Source organism: Rattus norvegicus, chromosome 20, assembly GCF_021556685.1.
Source record: "Rattus norvegicus strain SHRSP/BbbUtx chromosome 20, alternate assembly SHRSP_T2T, whole genome shotgun sequence".
In the NCBI taxonomy this organism is placed as follows: domain Eukaryota; kingdom Metazoa; phylum Chordata; class Mammalia; order Rodentia; family Muridae; genus Rattus; species Rattus norvegicus.
Window position 1 is genome coordinate 48,387,208 of NC_141553.1, and position 18,090 is coordinate 48,405,297.

At 46.8% G+C, this 18,090-nt stretch overlaps 1 protein-coding gene and 1 long non-coding RNA gene across 3 annotated transcripts in view; one reads left to right on the plus strand and one right to left on the minus strand.

The window, feature by feature from the left end:
* The window catches only part of Ccdc162 (coiled-coil domain containing 162), a 191,167-nt gene that overhangs the window by 17,049 nt on the left and 156,028 nt on the right, over positions 1 to 18,090 (minus strand). For both annotated transcript variants that reach the window (XR_015645929.1, XM_087598712.1), the window contains exons 37-40: positions 16,423 to 16,532; positions 6,132 to 6,281; positions 1,215 to 1,268; positions 418 to 585 (exon numbers count right to left, since the gene is read on the minus strand). Coding sequence is in view for 1 of the 2 variants with exons in the window: in XM_087598712.1 (XP_087454838.1) it covers positions 418 to 585; positions 1,215 to 1,268; positions 6,132 to 6,281; positions 16,423 to 16,532 (482 nt within the window). In the remaining variant the exon portion in view is untranslated. The remainder of the gene's footprint in view (positions 1 to 417; positions 586 to 1,214; positions 1,269 to 6,131; positions 6,282 to 16,422; positions 16,533 to 18,090) is intronic.
* LOC134483931 (uncharacterized) lies at positions 11,565 to 17,402 on the plus strand. The gene is made up of 3 exons (XR_015645930.1): positions 11,565 to 12,116; positions 16,531 to 16,620; positions 16,866 to 17,402. It is a non-coding gene; the product is annotated as an uncharacterized LOC134483931 (long non-coding RNA).

Consider the following 18,090-nt stretch of genomic DNA (forward strand, 5'->3'; position numbering starts at 1 on the left):
TCCACATGCGTGCTGAGACATGCACACGCTAACAGAACTCACGGACACACACAGATGTAAATAGAACAAAGTAAAATTACGACAGCCTGCTGCTAGTTCTCTCTACAGCAACGTCCTCTAGTGGCCAGGTGGAGCGGTGCAAGTCTATAATCCCAGCAGAAGGGAGGCTGAGGCTATAGGATTGTTTGACTCTGAAGTTGGCTTGGGCTATGTAGCAAGTTCCAGGGCAGCCGGGACTACCTAGCAAGACCATGATTTAACAAAACAAAACCACCAACCAAACAAGACCTTCCAGCTTACAACCTGGGGCTCAAGAATCACTTGGCACCTCAAAGTCCATTCTGCCATGGGTCCCTCAGTAGGCAGGCAGCCATGTAGACGTTCCAAGGCTTTCCAAGGCACAGCCAGGACACTTACCTTTATGTGTAAGCAGGTCATAAACAAAGCCTGCACTAATTCTCTGTACTCTTCCTGGACCTCTTTCCTAATCTGGATTTCCAGATTTAGATTCTCCTCTTCCAGGTCTGCGAGCCGGGCCCTCAGAGCGGTGATCTCCATGATTATGTCATGACTGAGCTCTGCGATCTGTCAGAAATGATGCAGAATAGATGGCATGAGGTAAGGCTAGCGATGGAGGCATTCCAAGCAGCAGACCAGTCCTGTGAGGGCCAGCACAGCCTCCGTTGTCAGGCTCGGGAAGGTATGGGCATGGCAGAAGTTCAGGTTGGCTCAACAGTCCTGAGCGGAGTCAGGCACAGCTAACATTCAACGTCCCTCCCTAGTGCAGAGGTGAGATGTGCTCACCCTGTATAAAACAGTCTCAATTTGATGGGTGAACGAGCCCTAAAGAGCTGGAATTTAAATGCAGAACTTTGGATAAACTCCTCAATCATCTCAGTTTCACCACCACACTCGCCTTTCCCTGACCCCTCAACCAGATGCCGTTTCATTTTTGAAGTGCATTCTACGTGGCATCTTAAAAAAAAAGTACGGAAGAAGCAATGTCCACAAAATTCTGCCAAATAACAGCCCTCCCCCCATAATACATGACAGAGACAACTTAAAAAACTTTAGAAAGAATGCCCCTTAGCAAGAACATTTACACAGAATGAAATTACAGTCCTCGAATGTGCCTTCATGGGCTTGCCTCAATAGACAAGACTTCTGCAGGCAACACGAGCTTCTGGTGGACTGCGTGTAGTTAACTGACCCACCTGGCCAGCACGGTCTTCAGGGGGAGCTTGACTTCTTCGTAGCAAGTCTACCTCCTGAGGAGGAGAAGGCAGGGCTCAATCAACACACAGGCAGCCCCTCCAGTTGGTGTTTATACAGCCTCATTCCAAAACCCTCTCATCCTGATCCTGTCAGTGGCCTGGGCTGTGCTTGGTACCTTGATAGACTTTGGAGTCTCTTTCTCCCTCTCTCCCTCCCTCCCTCCCTCCCTCCCTCCTTCCCCTCAATCCCTTTCTTCCTCCCTCCCTGCCCTCCCTCCTTTTCCTCCCCTTCCTTCCCCTCCCTCCCCTCCCTCATAAATTCTACTGGCCTTGAACTTAATATATGGGTGAGGGTGACCCTAACCTTCTTCCTGCCTCTACCCCTCAACTACTGAGATTCCAAGGCTGAACCACTACGGGCAGTTAAACTTCCGGGTTTCTAACAACACATCGAAAGACAACGTGCAAGTCGGGCATGGGACATGCTTGTACTCCTGAGGCTTGCTGGCCAGCCAGCCAAGATGCATTGGCAAGCTCCAAGTTCTAGTGAGAGAACAGAGCTCATTTCTGAGCAATGGCACCCACATCAACATGTGCACATGTGCACACCCAAATTAACAACAACAACACCACAATATGATTTCCAGGCTTCTACAATGATGTAGAGTTCAAACATGGGGGAGTCATCAACAGTGGGCAAGTCCAGGACTCCCTGATTAATATTTTAATGCTTAATTTAGGGATTTTTTTTACAATTTCATATTTTCCCTTGAGTATAATATAAAATTATATGGATCTTCAGATACAATCTATTTTGAAACAATATATACAATAGGATCCTTTGAGTACTATGACCTAGTTTTAGGGAGTTTAAGGAGGTCTCACCACTAAAACTGACCCATAATATGAAGACAGACAGACAGACAGCGATAGATAGATAGATAGATAGATAGATAGATAGATAGATAGATAGATAATAGATAGATAGATAGATATAAAGATTTTCCCTCCAAAGGCTCACCCTGTCTTACTCCTGGTAACAATTTATCTTAGAGTTTCCATTGCTGTGAAGAGACACTATGACCAAAGTAACTCTTACATTGGGAGAACATTTTATTGGGCCTGGCTTACAGATTCTGAGGTTCAGTCCTTTATCATCATGGTAGGAAGCTTGGCAGTGTCCAGGCAGGCATGGTGCTGGAGGAGCTAAGAGTTTGACATCTTGTTCCGAAGACAAACAGGAGAAGACTACATCCTCAGGCAGCTAGAAGGAGGGTCTCAAATCCATCCCCACAGTGAGACACTCCCTTCAATAAGGCCACACTTCCTAACAGTGCTACTCTCTGGGCTAAGCATATTCAAACCACCACATTACACTCTCTGGTCCCCATGGGATTGTTCAAACAGATGAGTCTGTGGGGGCTGTTTCTAGCCATAGCATAATGAGAAGTACATTTAGGCCAACGTCAAAAGTCTCATAGTCTGCAATGGTCTCAACAGTCCAAAGTCCAACAGTCTTAAAAGTCCAAAGTTCCTTCTGAGAGTCATGCAATGTCTTCATTGTAATCCCCTAAGAAATCAAAATTAAAAAGCAGATCCTATATATATATCATACGATATTCCTTACCACTCCAAAACATCATGGTGAGGAAATACAAAAACCAGCCAGGAAAACTCCAAACTCAGCATCTATATGTCTGATGTGTCTCCAACTCCTTTTATCTTTACCTTCTGCTGTTGGTAGATCTGGCATTCAGCAGCAACAAACTTTGTCCTCTTGGGCTGGTCCCCACTCCCTGTTAGCAGCTTTCCTCTGCAGGTGTCCCAACATCCCTTAAGGTCTCCAAAGCAACTTCAACTTCACAGCTTCTTGTTTCAGTGTCTGGGATCCACGCATGATCTTCTGCTCTTCCAAAGGTCTTGAGTCACTTCTCCATCTTTGTGCGTTGTAGCACGCCAGACTCTGGTTGACTCCACTCCACTGCCACTGCTGTTCTTGGTGGTCATCCCAGGGTGCTGACATCTTCAGTATACTGGGATCTTCCCCTGAAACTTAGGCTTCACCAATAATCTTTCATAGGCTCTCTTCATGGTGCCAAGCCTCAACTTCTTTGCATGACCCCCTTCAATCCTGGGCTGTCAACTGCAACTGAGGCTACACTTTCACCAGTAGCCTTCCCTAGCCTCTCACCGTGCCAAGCCTCAGCTGCCTCCATGACCCCTTTATGCCTTTAAGAACCAGTACCACCTGGGTGACTTTTACAGATTACCAAGTCTAGCTGCCAGAGAGAGAGTTATATCTTTGGAACATAGCTTCTTTGTGCTCTCAGAAAACACTTCCCAGAAGATTTCACCTCCACGATTCTTAATCACTGCTAATTTATTAGCTTCAGCTAACTAACATCAATTGTCCAAGTAGTCCCTTCTCCTCTTGACACTAAAGCCAGAGTCACATGGCTGAAGCTGCTGAGTTCTGCTGCTTGCTGGAGCTGGAACACGGCCTCATTGTTATTACATTATCACTAGCTTCCTGTTTTCCAACTCCTTCACCGCCTAAGCTTGGAACTTGCCCTGTAGATAGAGCTTGAATTCTGAGATCTGCGTGGCTCTGTCTCCTGAATGCTGGGATAAAGGTGTGTACCACCTAGACTTCAGCTTCTCTTCACCTAGAACTTGCTCTGTCTTAGGTTGTCCTTGAACTCAGAGATCTGCTTGCTTTGTCTCCTGGGATTAAAGATGTGTTCCACCAAGCTTGGGGCTAAGCTTTTCATGGCCAGTATTTCTCAAGATCCACATCAAAATCCAGTGTCATCCCATGTCAGGATCTGAATCAAAAATCTTTATCTTCCAGCCTCAAGATCTGGATCATAGGTGTGCCCTCTGTTTCTGAACTGTAGTTCATTCCAGATTCAAAATCAAAATGAAAACAATAAGCAGGCAACAGTGCTTACCATAATATATAACTGTTGCTTGTTCAACTGCAAACACAAACAATAAACTTAGCTGGGTGGGATCCTGCCCCCGAGGTCACCACTCCCTTATTCTGTTTATCACCTTGACCACAGGATTCAGTTCCATTGCACTTTCTGGTGCTTTTTTAAATACTCGAACCATGCATTTTGTATTTTTTCATTTCAGCTTACTATGCTTGATCAAAACGCACTTCATGAGAGAAAACCAGAGGACAAAGTTTATGCTGGGCATTTCTGAGACTTCCTTTGTCAATGCAATTATTGTTGAGTCTCTTTACCTTAGTCTCAGACAGACTCTTCAGGTAAGGGCAAAAGTCAGCCTCATTGTTCACAAACCATCCTAAGACTATCTCTGGAGTTCAATTCACCCTCAGCATCAATGTCTTCTATATTCCTACTAGGACGGCTCACTAAGTTCCATGTGACTTTAATTTTTTTCAATGCCACCTTTTAATGATGGTTCTAAAATACTTTAACCTCCCTTCTAGCCTATCGCCAGAGGTAGTGGAAAAGAAAGGTTATGGGGGAAGTGAACCTGTTTGGAGCAAATCCTAACTGCATTGTTAGGAAATCCACAATTCAGTTTACAGGTCAGCCATGGCAGCTCCATCCACTCGCGAATACTTCACAAATACACCAGCAGTCAAGTTTGGTAGAGTCAGTACAGCAAACAGCTATAGAATCAGCAGCAGGGGCAAGACCTAGCAGAGACAGCCTCAGCTGAATTGGTAAGAGTCAACAAGAGGTATCAGGGACACCAGGGACACCAAGAGAAATTCTCAGCTGTGCCTCTCAGCGAAGACTCAAGACCAAGAAGTGTTGCACAGCTAGCTCTATAAGCAAGCCCTTTTCACAGTCTGCTGAGTCCTATCCAAACATCACATGTCCTCCATGAGTCTGGCCTCACCATGTGTCTTGCCTCAGCATGAGAGTCTGACTTAGCAAGACTCCACATGAGTCTGTATCAGTTGACATCACTCTGCCAGATAGCCCAAGTCCGCAGAAGTGGTAAGAAGTCTCAGCACATCACCAGAAGTTTTTTGGTGTGTTTCTCTCTATGGAGTCACAACAAATGAAGCTCAAACTATGCAATATAAGGTGGACTAATTCATCTGTGTTATTAGCGAAGAATCCCTCATCACACATCCTTCCACGTGCTTGCTTTAGGAGAACGTCTTTTCACCTGTGTCTGCTTCAGCAAAACATTTCTTCATGAGTCTGCCTTAGCCTTTTACCTGTGTCCTCTTCAGGAAAACACTCCTTCAGGTGTTTGCCCCAGCAAAACACCATCCAACAGAACTGACTCTCCAAAGAATCTTTAACTTTTTAATTCAGTCCCATTTAAAGCATTCAATGGCTTCCCAAATCCAAAGTCCCAAAAGCCATTCTTATAAAGGACAACATTTAATTGAGGGCTGGCTCACAGGTTCTGAGGTTCGGTCTATTGCCATCATGGTGGGAAGAACGGCAGCACCCAGGCAGACATGGAGCTGGAGAAGTTGCTGAGAGTTCTTGTTCCAAAGGCAAACAGGAGAAGACTGCATCTTCAGGCAGCTAGGATGAGGGTCTGGAAGCCCACGCCCATAGTGACACGACTCACCTACTATTCCGACAAGGCCACATCTACCCTAAGACCATACCTCCTAATAGTGCCACTCCCTGGACCAAGCAGATTCAAACATTCCCCCTTTATTGGTCATGTCTTGTATCCTTGGTAATCCTCTAAAACCTACATCCTATTGCTACTAGGACTGTCACCTTAGCAACCAAGAGTGCCAGGGTCCATGAAAATAAACCAATGGACAGAAATGTGGAGGGCATGTGTGCCCCCACCCCAGGTTTGGCATAAGAACATCTCTCCTCACCCCACTGAGAGTTATTTTGACTGGTAACTCTGGGGCCTCCTTGCCTACAGGCTTTCTCCTTCCCTTCTCTGAGCACCTACCTGCTCCTTCTGGCTAAGCTTCTGCCTGGTGTGCTGCAGGACATGCTCATAACACATGGAGTAGGTCTCAAAGTTGCTACGTTCTCGTGCCATCACATCGCAGCCCAACGAGAGGAGGCAGGCTTCAAGGTGCTCCCTCTGGAAAGTGATCTGAAAGGGGAATGGCATGTCTCTCAGCAGCTCCACCGGGAGCCTCTGACCAGCCATGTTGTCCCCACAGCTCCACCCAGGCCTCAGGCCAGCCACGTTAAGCAAGGCCTCATAGATGCACTTTCATTTCCCCTCAACGCCAAGCCCTTAATTAGCAACACCTCTCTCAGTTCTGCTCTCAGTCTTTGCAGAGCCGGGGTCAAGAGAAGAAATGGTGTCTCCACCATTACTGGTTAGAAGCCAGAGCAACAAACTATTAGAGTGCTAGATGTAGTTCTGCTTTCAAAGAAGATAAACAAGATGGCTGGGTTTGGGTTAGGTCCAGAAATTTCTCTGAGTTCTGTGGTGAAGTCTGGAGACAAAGCGAGAGCAGCTTCCCAGTCAGAGTTCACGGTATGATTCCCACTTCCTACTTTAGGACCCTCAGATGCCTGAACAGTACATTTCACCTTGTCCATCCAAATTCCACCTGGCCCTCTCCCTACATGGCTACCTCTTGGTCTCTGCCACAGCAGGGGTATTCATATCATGGGTGAGGTCTATGCTAACTCTGGAGAACACAGTCGAGGGCCGAGTCACACGTAGATCAGCGGTTCTCAACCAGAGGATTGCCACCCTTTCAACAGGGGTTACCTAAGCCCGTCGGAATGCACAGATATTTATATTCTGATTCATAACGGTAGCAACATTACAGTCATGGAGTAGCAGCAAAAACAATTTCATAGTGTGTGTGGGGTCACCAATACACTAGGGACGGTGTTAAAGGGTCGTAGCATTAGGACAGTGCTCTGATCTACTGGAACCGTTGGCCTAGATGGAAGTCTAGGGTTCTGAGTAGGCATGTCCCTATGTCCCAGGGGAAAAGGCAGGCCAAGTGAAGGTGCTTTCTGAAGCGTGGATCTCTTCCCTTCACACTTCCTGTAGACTACCTCTTTGAAGAGGTAGCCATGAAGGGACAGGAAAGAGTCCCCTCACAGCAGTTTAGACTCAGGCTCTGGAGAGAACTGAGAGCCAGTTGGGGAAAGGCAGGACCTGGGAGTCTGCCCTAGCTCTGTCCCACTGCTCCCCACCCCCAATTGAAAGTAACTCTTAGAGGACAGGAATTCCATGGTTTACACATCTAGGTGACAGTCCAGCATTGAAGGAAGTCGGGGCGGGGTGCTGAGCAGGGACTCAAAGCAGAACATATATAGCCCAGGATCACATGCCTAGGGCCGGTACTGCCCACAGGCCAAAATAATGGAGGCAATGCCTCACTGGAGGGTCTCTCTCCCCAGGTGGCTCTAGTTTGTGTCAAGTTGGCAGTGAAAACCAGCCAGCATTTTGTCTGAGCGAGTACAGGTGTGTACCCCCCTCACCTCCCGCGCCCCATGTCGTTATCAGTGCCGAATGTGTATCTGAGGTCTTGGGGGATCAAGCCCAAGCTGCAACCTGCAATCTTACGTGAGCTTTCCCTGTGACAGTTTCAGGATAAACCCAGATAGCTCCCTACTGGCAGTCTGCTCGCTACGGAAACCAGGGTATTCTTGGGACCCGCCGTGGTCCCCTGGCTCTGATCTGCTTGTCCGAGGCTCCAGACACTGTCCTGTCAGTATGACGTCATTGCTAAATTGACCTTCAGAGAAAACCCACAGTGGACTTTGTGAATTGCCTCGGAGTCATTGATGAAGTCGATCTTGATGGCGTCATTCTGAAGTGAGGGAAACTAGGATGGGAACCTTAGGCAGAGGAAGCAGGTCCTTGGAACTGTCCCCTTGGAGAAGTCAATCTTGACCCAGTTACTCCATCTTTTCTGGCTGGCTGTCTTGAGGTGATCAGCTTTCCTGTGCTATGCCCCTCCTCCATCTTCCTGCTGTGCCACAAGCCAAGAGCAACCAAGGCAGCTGATGTGAACCCCTGAAACCACGAGCTAAAAGAAAACCACAACCCCCTTCAAGTTACGCTGGGAATTGGGTCACTGTGGAGACACCAAAACACAATGAAGTCGTCCATGAAGTTTAGGTGGACATCTTAGTGTGCTTCTGAGTAGGAGAAAAATGAAATTGGCCTCAAGTGGCTTATCAGGGAGATGAATTAAATCTACCTGGTTCATCTACAGTAACACTGTACTTCAGAAGTGATACTAACAACTGTGTATAATAAAGATATCACACATATCCATCTCTATATGATCTATATCACCTCTATCTACCTCTATCTACACACACACACACTCTCACACACACACTCACACACACTCACACACACATTCACACATTCACACACTCACACACACGCACACACACTCACACACACGCTCTCTCACACACACACGCACATGCTCTCACACACACACTCACACATAGACTCACACACACACTCACACACACTCACACACACACACGCACACACTCACACACACTCACACACACACGCACACGCTCTCACACACACTCACACACACGCACACGCTCTCACACACACTCACACACTCACACATAGACTCACACACACACTCACGCACACTCACACAAACACGCACACACACATACACACACATACAAACAAATAATTAATGTAAAAATGACATATAATAAATAATGTGGAAATAGAAGATAATGTTACTTTATAAATCACACGAATGGAAAGCGGTCAGTAAAGTTTAAAAAAGAAATGTTACTAAATTAGTAAGGGAGATTACTAATGACTGGTAAAATTTTGAGCGTGTGTTCTAAAGGATCGAACTTCTATTTTCTTTTTTAGATTTTATTCTTATTTCCTGGGAGAATGAGTAGCTTCTTTGTATGCATGCATGTGCCGTACTTGTGTGCCTGGTGCCTGCAGAGGCCAAGAGAAAGTGCTAGGTCCCCTGGAACTAGAGTTACAGATGGTTCTGACCCACCAAATAGATGCTGGGAATTGAACCTGGGTCCTATGGAAAAGAAGCCGTTAACCGCTGAGCCATTTCACCAGCCCGTGGTTCTGTTTTCTAATATAACGCGATCGCAGTTTGTACATGTAATCAAGGCAAATTTTACATCGAGAATGCATACTAAAAGTTAGGTTTTCAAAAAGTCGTCGACTGTGTCAGCTTGGCAGGATGCAATGGAGACTGCTCCATGGAATCTGAGGTCAATTTCTGCTTGTGTGAGAGGGAACCAGTCACAGGCAGGCAAAAGACCAGAGTCCTAAGATTCATTCTCCAGGGTCCCCCTTAGATAAGGGCCCCTCGGTGGGTGGGGTAAGGCAGGTCATCCTGCCCCTGCCTCCCTCTGAACCTTTGGATCGGTGAGCACCGGGAAGCTATTGACGCGGTGCCAAGGATGCCGAAGCTCTCTTCGCCTGGAAAGGGGTTAGTAGTAGCACAGGGAACTTTCTGGTTTGACTCTTGTTGAAAGCCTGAAAGCCGTGAGAAGTCATAGCCAGGGTGGTTAGTGAGGGTGCGGCCAGTGACTTCACCTCAGGCCTTGCTGGAAGCCCTCCCCGCAGTGACTCATCCCTTACTGGACAGGCAATCTTTTCTGGAGTAAGCACAAGTCAACAAGGCCTCCATCAACTAATTCTATAGCAATCACCTCTCACATTACCGTCCTGCCTCCAGAGTCCCTGAAGTTGTGGCAGAAGGTAATTGCCCTGGCCCTCTGCCATGGGCTACCTCACCAGCAGGGTCTCCCCCCCCCCCCCCTCGCAGCAGGAATAAGAAGCCCCTGGAGGATTTGAATGATACCATGGAGGTGGGAGGTTGCCAGAACTCTGCCCTTAAGCCCTTCCCCACGGGAGCTAGAGAAGTTTCTCTGCTTCCTTCTCCCAGGAGGCTCCACGGAGGAAACAGCAGTTGGGCAGAAAGAGCCACTCCAGAAGCTCTCAGCTCAAGCAAGGTGCTCTGTGAGGGTCTGAGACAGGGGCCAAGGAAGAGATTCTCTCTCAGTAGCAGGGGCGTGTCTGAGATGGGCCCCCATGATAGGTGCTGTGGCTGGCAGGTGAGGAAGAGGCTTCAGCTCTCCTTTACACACTGCCCTCAGCCTTCCTGAGCATACGAAGCCTCTCGTACAGCAGAGGCTGGACCCTGGGGTTCCTGCCAGCGGTCCCACAGACTCCTACCCGCAACCGCTACTTTTCCGGGTCACTGAAAAGGTTCCTCCTGCCCGTATAAAGAGTTAGCTCCACCAGGTTTCACCCTCCCACTTCCCCCACACTGGCCCAGAGTTTCCCAGTAAGCACCACTACGTTGCTGACTGCCTCCCTGGCAGCGTTTACACCTGAGCCTGACTATGCTGACGCTGACGGTGTTGGCTGGGGCAACAGTAGGTTGCTCTGTGCACTGATCGTTCAAGAGAGCCAGTCTTGGGTGAGAGCCAGGCGGGTGCTAAGCCACGTTGTATTAACGTGTCCCATGGCTTTATAGGCGTGTGCCACCACACCAACACTGCTTAGTATCGGGCATAAAGTATTTTTGGAGGTTTCTAAAACACCACGTCTGTGGGTGCTCTCCTATGGACTCTGAGACTGACTCCCAAGGGCTGCACACGGGGACACTCAGCACCTAGTCCTATCCCCTGCTTCAAAGCCCTCTCCCACCACCCACCCCCGCTCTGCCATGGCTTCCTTCCCCTGGCTGTCTTCATGTTGCCAGCTCCTCCTCGTGCTTCAAGATGGGGCCCCAACCACACTTCTGTCAGGCCTTCATGTGCCCTCTCCCCATAAATAAATAAATAAATAAATAAATAAATAAATAAATAAATAAATAAATAAATAAATAAATAAATAAATGTACTATTTTTAAAAAAATCTTTTTAATAAATTCCAGCTCTGTCTCAAGGGGAAAAATATTAACACCGGTTATGGATGGAAGCTGGTTTTCTAGAAACTGGGAAGAGACTAGACACCGACACGAGTTTTTAAAGAAAAATTGCCAGAGTGACCTGATTTTCTCAGGAAATCGAGCAGACAGTATCCCTGGCTTTCAGCAGGATGCCTGGGAAGGGGGCTGGAAGAACATAGCCGCGTGACAGAATAGCTGTGCTCCTGGCCCATGTCTGAGACAGCTGCACAGCCTGGGAGGTCTGGTGTGGGCAGCTTGGGGACTTGGGACCTGTCCTGACTTCACAGCTACTAACGACTTAAATAAGGATGCTTAGACCCCAGAGAATCAAGAGCCCAAAGAATGGGCCAACGTCACCAAGAAGAAGACATGGTGGGGGCATGCAGTGTCCGAGGACAGCATGCGAGTTCAGGGCACAGCTCACTGTGTCAGTGTGATGGCTGCCCAACCCAGTACACTTCCAGGCAGTGATCCAAGAGAACATCGGGGCCAAGGTCACTGTGAGCTGAGCATGCAACCTAGGATTTAAAGAGACTGGCCAGGACTGCAAGTGTGTGCCTCCTGGGCAGCGGAAAGGAGCGGTGGTGTCTTGTGAGGGGAGAGCTGGTAGGCTGAGGGCCCCAAGTCACTGCCCAACCCACCGTGCCTGGAATAAGGCGAAAAGAGACTCAGGAAAGTCTGCTTCCCAGCCTGCGTGTTCTGGTGTGGGGGCCCCGCCTTCTGAGGAGGGTCCTGAGAGATGTGCAGCCCAGCACCCCACAGGGCATGCGCTTAGATTTGTCTTCCTGATCAAGCCCTCTGCTGAACCCTGAAGAGACTCCATCCGCCACAGCAATGGCTCTAATGGCACTGGGATATGGGAAGCCTCACTGTCAGGGTCAGAACCTCAATCTGTGGGTCTCTGAGGACAGAGGAGCTATGGTGAAGATCCTATCTCACAGCGAAGACCAAGTACAACTTAGTGACAGCTGAGCAAACACAAGCTGCCTGGGGTCAGGGCACTCTGGTTGTGAGCGAGCTCTTGGTTCCCACAGGTGAGTAGAGGTTGGTGGTATGCCAGGAGCTGAGTGTCACCAACGTCTCCAAGCATTTCCTGAGTTGCAGATACCTGGTAGAGATTTGCCCTGCCTTCAAATCCTACATTCCCTTTCTACAAGATGTTATCCTTAGCTGGGTGTGGTGACACATGCCCGTGACCTAGCAGCTGGGAAGTGGAAGCAGGAAGATGGTGAGTTAGAGGCCTGAAAATGAAAACAACGTTCTGTCTCCTGCCAAAAAATCAAAGATCCTCACCCTGAGTGGTGGGCTGAGCACCAGGGCACATGCTTGGTGTGTATGTGTGTGTGTATGTGTGTGTGTGTGTGTATATGTGTGTGTGCATGTGTGTATGTATATGTGTGTGCGTGCGTGTGTGTGTATATATGTATGTGTGTGTGCATGTGTATATATGTGTGTGTATATATATGTGTGTGTATATGTGTGTGTGTGCATGTGTGTATGTTATCTATGAGTGTATATGTATATATGGCATATATATATATGAGCAGGAGTTCATACATACCTATATATGTGTGTACATGTATATATAAATGTGTATGTGTGCATGTGTATATATGTGCGTGTGTAAGTGTGTATATGTGTGTGTGCGTGTGTGCATGTGTGTGCATGTGTATATATGTGCGTGTGTAAGTGTGTATATATGTGTGTGTGTGCGTGTGTGCATATGTGTGTGTATATGTATATATTATATCCTGTGTGTGTATGTGTGTGTGTTTGTGTGTATGTGTGTGAGCGTGTGTATATATATAATGTGCGTGTGTGTATGTGTGCATGTGTGTATGTATATCTGTGTGTGCATGTGTATATATGTGCGTGTGTAAGTGTGTATATATGTGTGTGTGTGCGTGTGTGCATATGTGTGTGTATATGTATACATTATATCCTGTGTGTATGTGTGTGTGTTTGTGTGTATGTGTGTGAGCGTGTGTATATATATAATGTGCGTGTGTGTATGTGTGCATGTGTGTATGTATATCTTTGTGTGTATATGTATATATGTGTGTGTATATATATATATATGAGCAGGAGTTCATACATAGCTATATATGTGTGTACATGTATATATATATGTGTGTGTATATATATTCATACCCATATATGTGTGTATATATATTGATATATGTACACATATATGTATATATATAATAAAACTTATTCTTTTAATTGTCATCAAATACAGAACAGTGGCAGCATCGTGACCACATGATAAATCTCTTTTCATCTCACAAAATAAAACCAGTACCCACTGAATACCATTTGTCCCCTCTGCCCCTGGCCCTTGGAAACCACTGTCCTACCTTTTTTCTCTGAGCGTCTGACTCTTCAGGGCACCTGACGAACGTCGACTTAAGAATGCTTTCACTCACTACACCCTGCAGCTGTCCTCGCGGTTCATCGGGTGGCAACACCTGTCAGGATGCCCTCCCTTTTTGTTGTTAAGGATTAATATACTATTTTTATGTGTACATATGTGTGCGTTCCTGAACAGCTTCCTGTACAGCACGTGAAAGCAACTGCATTTGTAAGCTGCCCAGTGTGGGTGCTGGGAACTGATCCTGGGTCCTCTGGAAGAGCAGCAAACACTGTCAATCAATTCCTGAGCCATCTCGACAGCCTTGCAAAGCGAGCCACAGTGTGTTCCGATTTAAACCCCTCTGCCCCTGGGAGAGGGGGCCTCCCGGCAGCACACAGGATGATGCTTCGGTGTGACTGAGAGCAGAGTGGGCAGATGCTTATGTCTGAGTCTGGAGGAAACAGGTCTCCAACCATGCCTGAGAGTCCTCTACCCCATAATGAAGGGTTCGAGCGTTTAATGTAAAAAAGTTTAAGAAAAATATAAACCTGAAGAAAACAATATCCACCCAAAATTGAGCACATTTTTCCAATACATTTTTTTTTAAGTTTTAAATTTCATTTATTTATTTACTAAGTTTTTGGAACAGAGTCTTGCTATGTAGCCTAGGCTGGTTTGGAATTCTTGTTTCCTTTCCTCTAACTAGCTAACCAACTAAGTAACTAAGTAAGTAGGAAGGAAGGAAGGAAGTAACTAGTATGTGTAAGTTTGTATATGGAGGCCAGAAGGTAACCTGCTGGAGCCTGTTTTCTCTCTCCACTGTGTGGGTTCTGGGGATCAAACTCGGGTCACCAGTCTTGGCTGCAAGCCCCTTTACTTACTCAGCCATCTCACTGGTCCCTGGGGTAGAACTCCTTTTCCTCCCTTCCAGTGTGTGTATGTGTGTGTGAGTGTGAGTGTGTGTGTGTGTGTGTGTGTGTGTGTGTGTGTGTGTGTGTGTGTGTTTGCATATACATGTGATCATGGCATGGTGTTTGTATGTGGGTCGGATATAGCAACATTCATGAGTTGGTTTTCCCACGGATAGAACTCAGGTCATCCGTGCTTGCTTGCAAGCCCCTTTACTCAGTAAGATGACTGGCCCCCTGGCCTGGAATTTTTAGCCTACCTGCCTCAGCCTCCAGAGTGCTAGATGGGTACCACCATTCCTAGAAGGACAGAGTTTCTTTTTCTTTTTGTAATAGTTGAATGGAGATGATTGTATGTCAAGCACTTATTAATGATCCCGAGACCGGTATCCACACACGTGTTTGCTTTCTCACACCGCTTTTCACAAATAAGAATCAATCGAAATGGACTCTTTGAATTTTGAATTGCCTCCTGCCAAGGGTAAATACTGTTAGCCATTACATTTCAGGGCGTTAGGGCTTTAGGGAGTTCTGATATCTTTTCTGAGGTACACAAACATAAAATTATTGGTGCCATTTTTGAGGCACAAATATCATCAAATATTGAGGAGGAGATAGGGAGTGGATGCAATGTTACCTTTTGGTGCTATTGGCCTGTTATTGGCTTTCCCTCTTAAACTGTAGACTTTAAAAATATTTCCTAGTTAGAAGTATCATAGGCCTTTTTGGTTTTTCTCTCTTTAACTTTTTAACGCTAGTAAATAAAAAACAGTAAATATGGCTTTAAAAAATCAACTCATTCAAAAGTTCCAAGTTTGTCTTTAAACATTCGACCAAATTTTTTGATTAGTGTGATGGTTTGCATATGCTTGGCTCAGGGAGTGGCACTATTAGAAGGTGTGGCCTGTTGGAGGAAGTATGTCACTGTGGGGTGGGCTTGGAGACCCTCCTCCTAGCTGCCTGGGGATGTTCAATCTGTTCCTGGCTTTAAGATGTAGAACTCAGCTCCTCCTGCACCAGGCCTGCCTGGATGCTACCATGTTCCCACCTTGATGATAATGGACTGAACCTCTGAACCTGTAAGCCAGCCCCAATTAAATGCTGTCCTTTGGGGTTGGGGATTTAGCTCAGTGGTAGAGAGCTTGCCTAGGAAGTGCAAGGACCTGGGTTCGGTCCCCAGCTCCGAAAAAAAAGAAAAAAAAAATGCTGTCCTAATCCCAACTTAAGTGACTGTGATGGTAGGTTTGCTATAATTGCTGCTTTGCTGAATTGGGTCAAAGAATTACTGTTTGGGGCCCAAAAAGAAATTGGAGAAATGGTAACGTCAAAAGAAAACTAGTTAGCATCATTTGCTGTCCAGACTTTATATGATGAGAAAGTTCGGGCCTTAACTGAATGCCTGACTAGAACAGTCTAAAAGCCTGGATGAACGAAGGTCATCTGGATTAGCAGAGGTTTTTGTGAAGCTGTTCAAGAAGCAAGTATTTGGAAACAGCATCAATTTGAGGCAGGGTTGATCGAGGGGCTAGAGCATCAGGTCTCAGCATCCTCAAGGCTGAATCCTGGCAGGGCTGCCATCCTGTGTTTTTATTCTACATTATACAAATCTTACAAGCAATACGTAGTTTAAAAAATATTTATATGGAATGTGCAGGGTACCCAGATCAATTAAGGATGATTTTCTGCTCTTTGTTTGATCAGATGGAAGATGTCTGTCTTTCTTTAAAAGTTACTTTGGGTCATATCAGATTGTAATGTCAATTTTTATCTATATCATTAAAAGAATGGTATGAAAAGTAAAAAAAAAATGCTGTCCTTTATAAAAACTCATGTTGGTCACAGTGTCTGTTCATAGCAATGAGACCCTAACTAAGACCATTAGCCAATGTCCATTTCCTGATGAATCCAAAGTAGACAGGCATTGGGCGTTTTCATACCAGAATGGTAGTACACGGTGGGTTCAGCGGCACGAATCCTGTCCTTAGGGAGGGTAAGAGAGCACCAGGGAGTATTAATGGCGGCCATCCTCCCTGGGTTTCTATTCAAAGGGAAGCACAGCCATTCATTTTGAATGCATACCTCGGGTCCATTGTCTTGGGAATTCTCCATTAGCCTCTGTACAAATCTCTCAACTATCTGGGGTCTCACAACTGAAAAGTTTTCTCTCATGACTGGGTGTTTCCAAAGATCTAGGAAAAAGAAGAAAAAACAGATCAGTGAGACATCACAAAACACGGAATGCCACCAAGGGCGAGACTGCAGCTCTCAAAGGACACAGTGAGTCTTCCACTGTGCAGCTCCTGTGAGGAAGGGGAGGGGCAGTCAGGACACAGAACCCTCTGGAACAGGGAGGAGGGGAGATCTCCAGCAAGGTTCTTAACAAGACTTTGGGGATGCCCTCCTGAAAACCAGTGAGTAACAAATACTGTTACTGCAGGAAAACCCTGAAGGGAATGTCACGCTGCCCTTAACCTTTCCCGGTGTCTATCTTCGTTAACATCCTGTGTCTGTGATCATTTCAGTCTAACACGGCCATCAGAACTAAGCAAAGACCATCATGGCTGATGCCTAGGAGATGAGGAACACACGAGGTGACTCAGAGCACTGTGGTAGAAGCTACGGGAAACGTAACTGTCTTCCATTTGGGATCATTATCAATTATGGCGTCCCTTCCAACGGAGCAGTATGCAACTGTTCACAGGAAGAAACTCTTCCAAAATCGATAGAAAAGTTTGACGCTGTGGAGGTTCGAATATGCTTGGCCTGTGGCAAGTGCGGCTGTTAGGAGATGTGGCTTTGTGGAGGAAGCGTGTCACTGTGGGGGTGGGTTTTGAGGTTCTATGCTTGAGCTCCACCCAGGGCAGAAGAGAGAAAGAGCCTCCTCCTGGCTGCCTACAGAGGAGTCTTATTCTGGTTGCCTTCAGATCAAGATGTAGAACCCTCAGTTCCTTCTCCAGCGCCATGCCTGCCTGCACGCTGCCATGTTTCCCGCCGTGATGATAATGGTCTGAACCTCTGAACCTGTAAGCCAGCCCCAATTAAAGGTTGTTCTTAAAAGACTTGCCTTGGTCATGGTGTCTCCTCACAGCAAGGGAAACCCTAATTAAGACAAACGGTATTGATCAAATGCCAACCATGGTAAGTTACTATGTGGGAGTGGCAGGGTATAGAACCATGAGTACAAAAAAGGAGTCAACTCGCAGCTCGAAGAATTCTCCCTCTTTCTGTTCTGTCCTCATTTCCCCCTTCCCTGGGCTGCTCACCACAGCACAGCCTCCCCTGTTTGATAAAAAGCCCTCCTCCTGATTCTCCTCTCACCACCTATCACCTTGTTTCTTTGCACCTTTCATGGCAAAATTCCCAGAAAGCATCTCTGAAACCCACTCTCCTGGTTTTCACTTCCACAAGTTTGGGGAAACTGGTTTTATTCTGAATACCCACAACTTCCTCCAAAGCCAGTGGCCCGCCTGCTTCATCTTTTTCTTCTTTTTCGGAGCTGGGGACCGAACCCAGGGCCTTGCGCTTGCTAGGCAAGCGCTCTACCGCAGAGCTAAATCCCCAACCCGGCCCGCCTGCTTCATAACCTCCCGTGCTGGGGACGGTTCAGCCCTGCCTCCCTCTTAGCTGACTGGGCCCTAGCTTTCTTCACGGCCAGCTCTTCTCCTCACAATCCCTGTACCCCAGACCTCAGCTTCTGCCCAGGAACTCACTTCTGTGCATTTGTACGTTTACTTTACTGTCTCATCC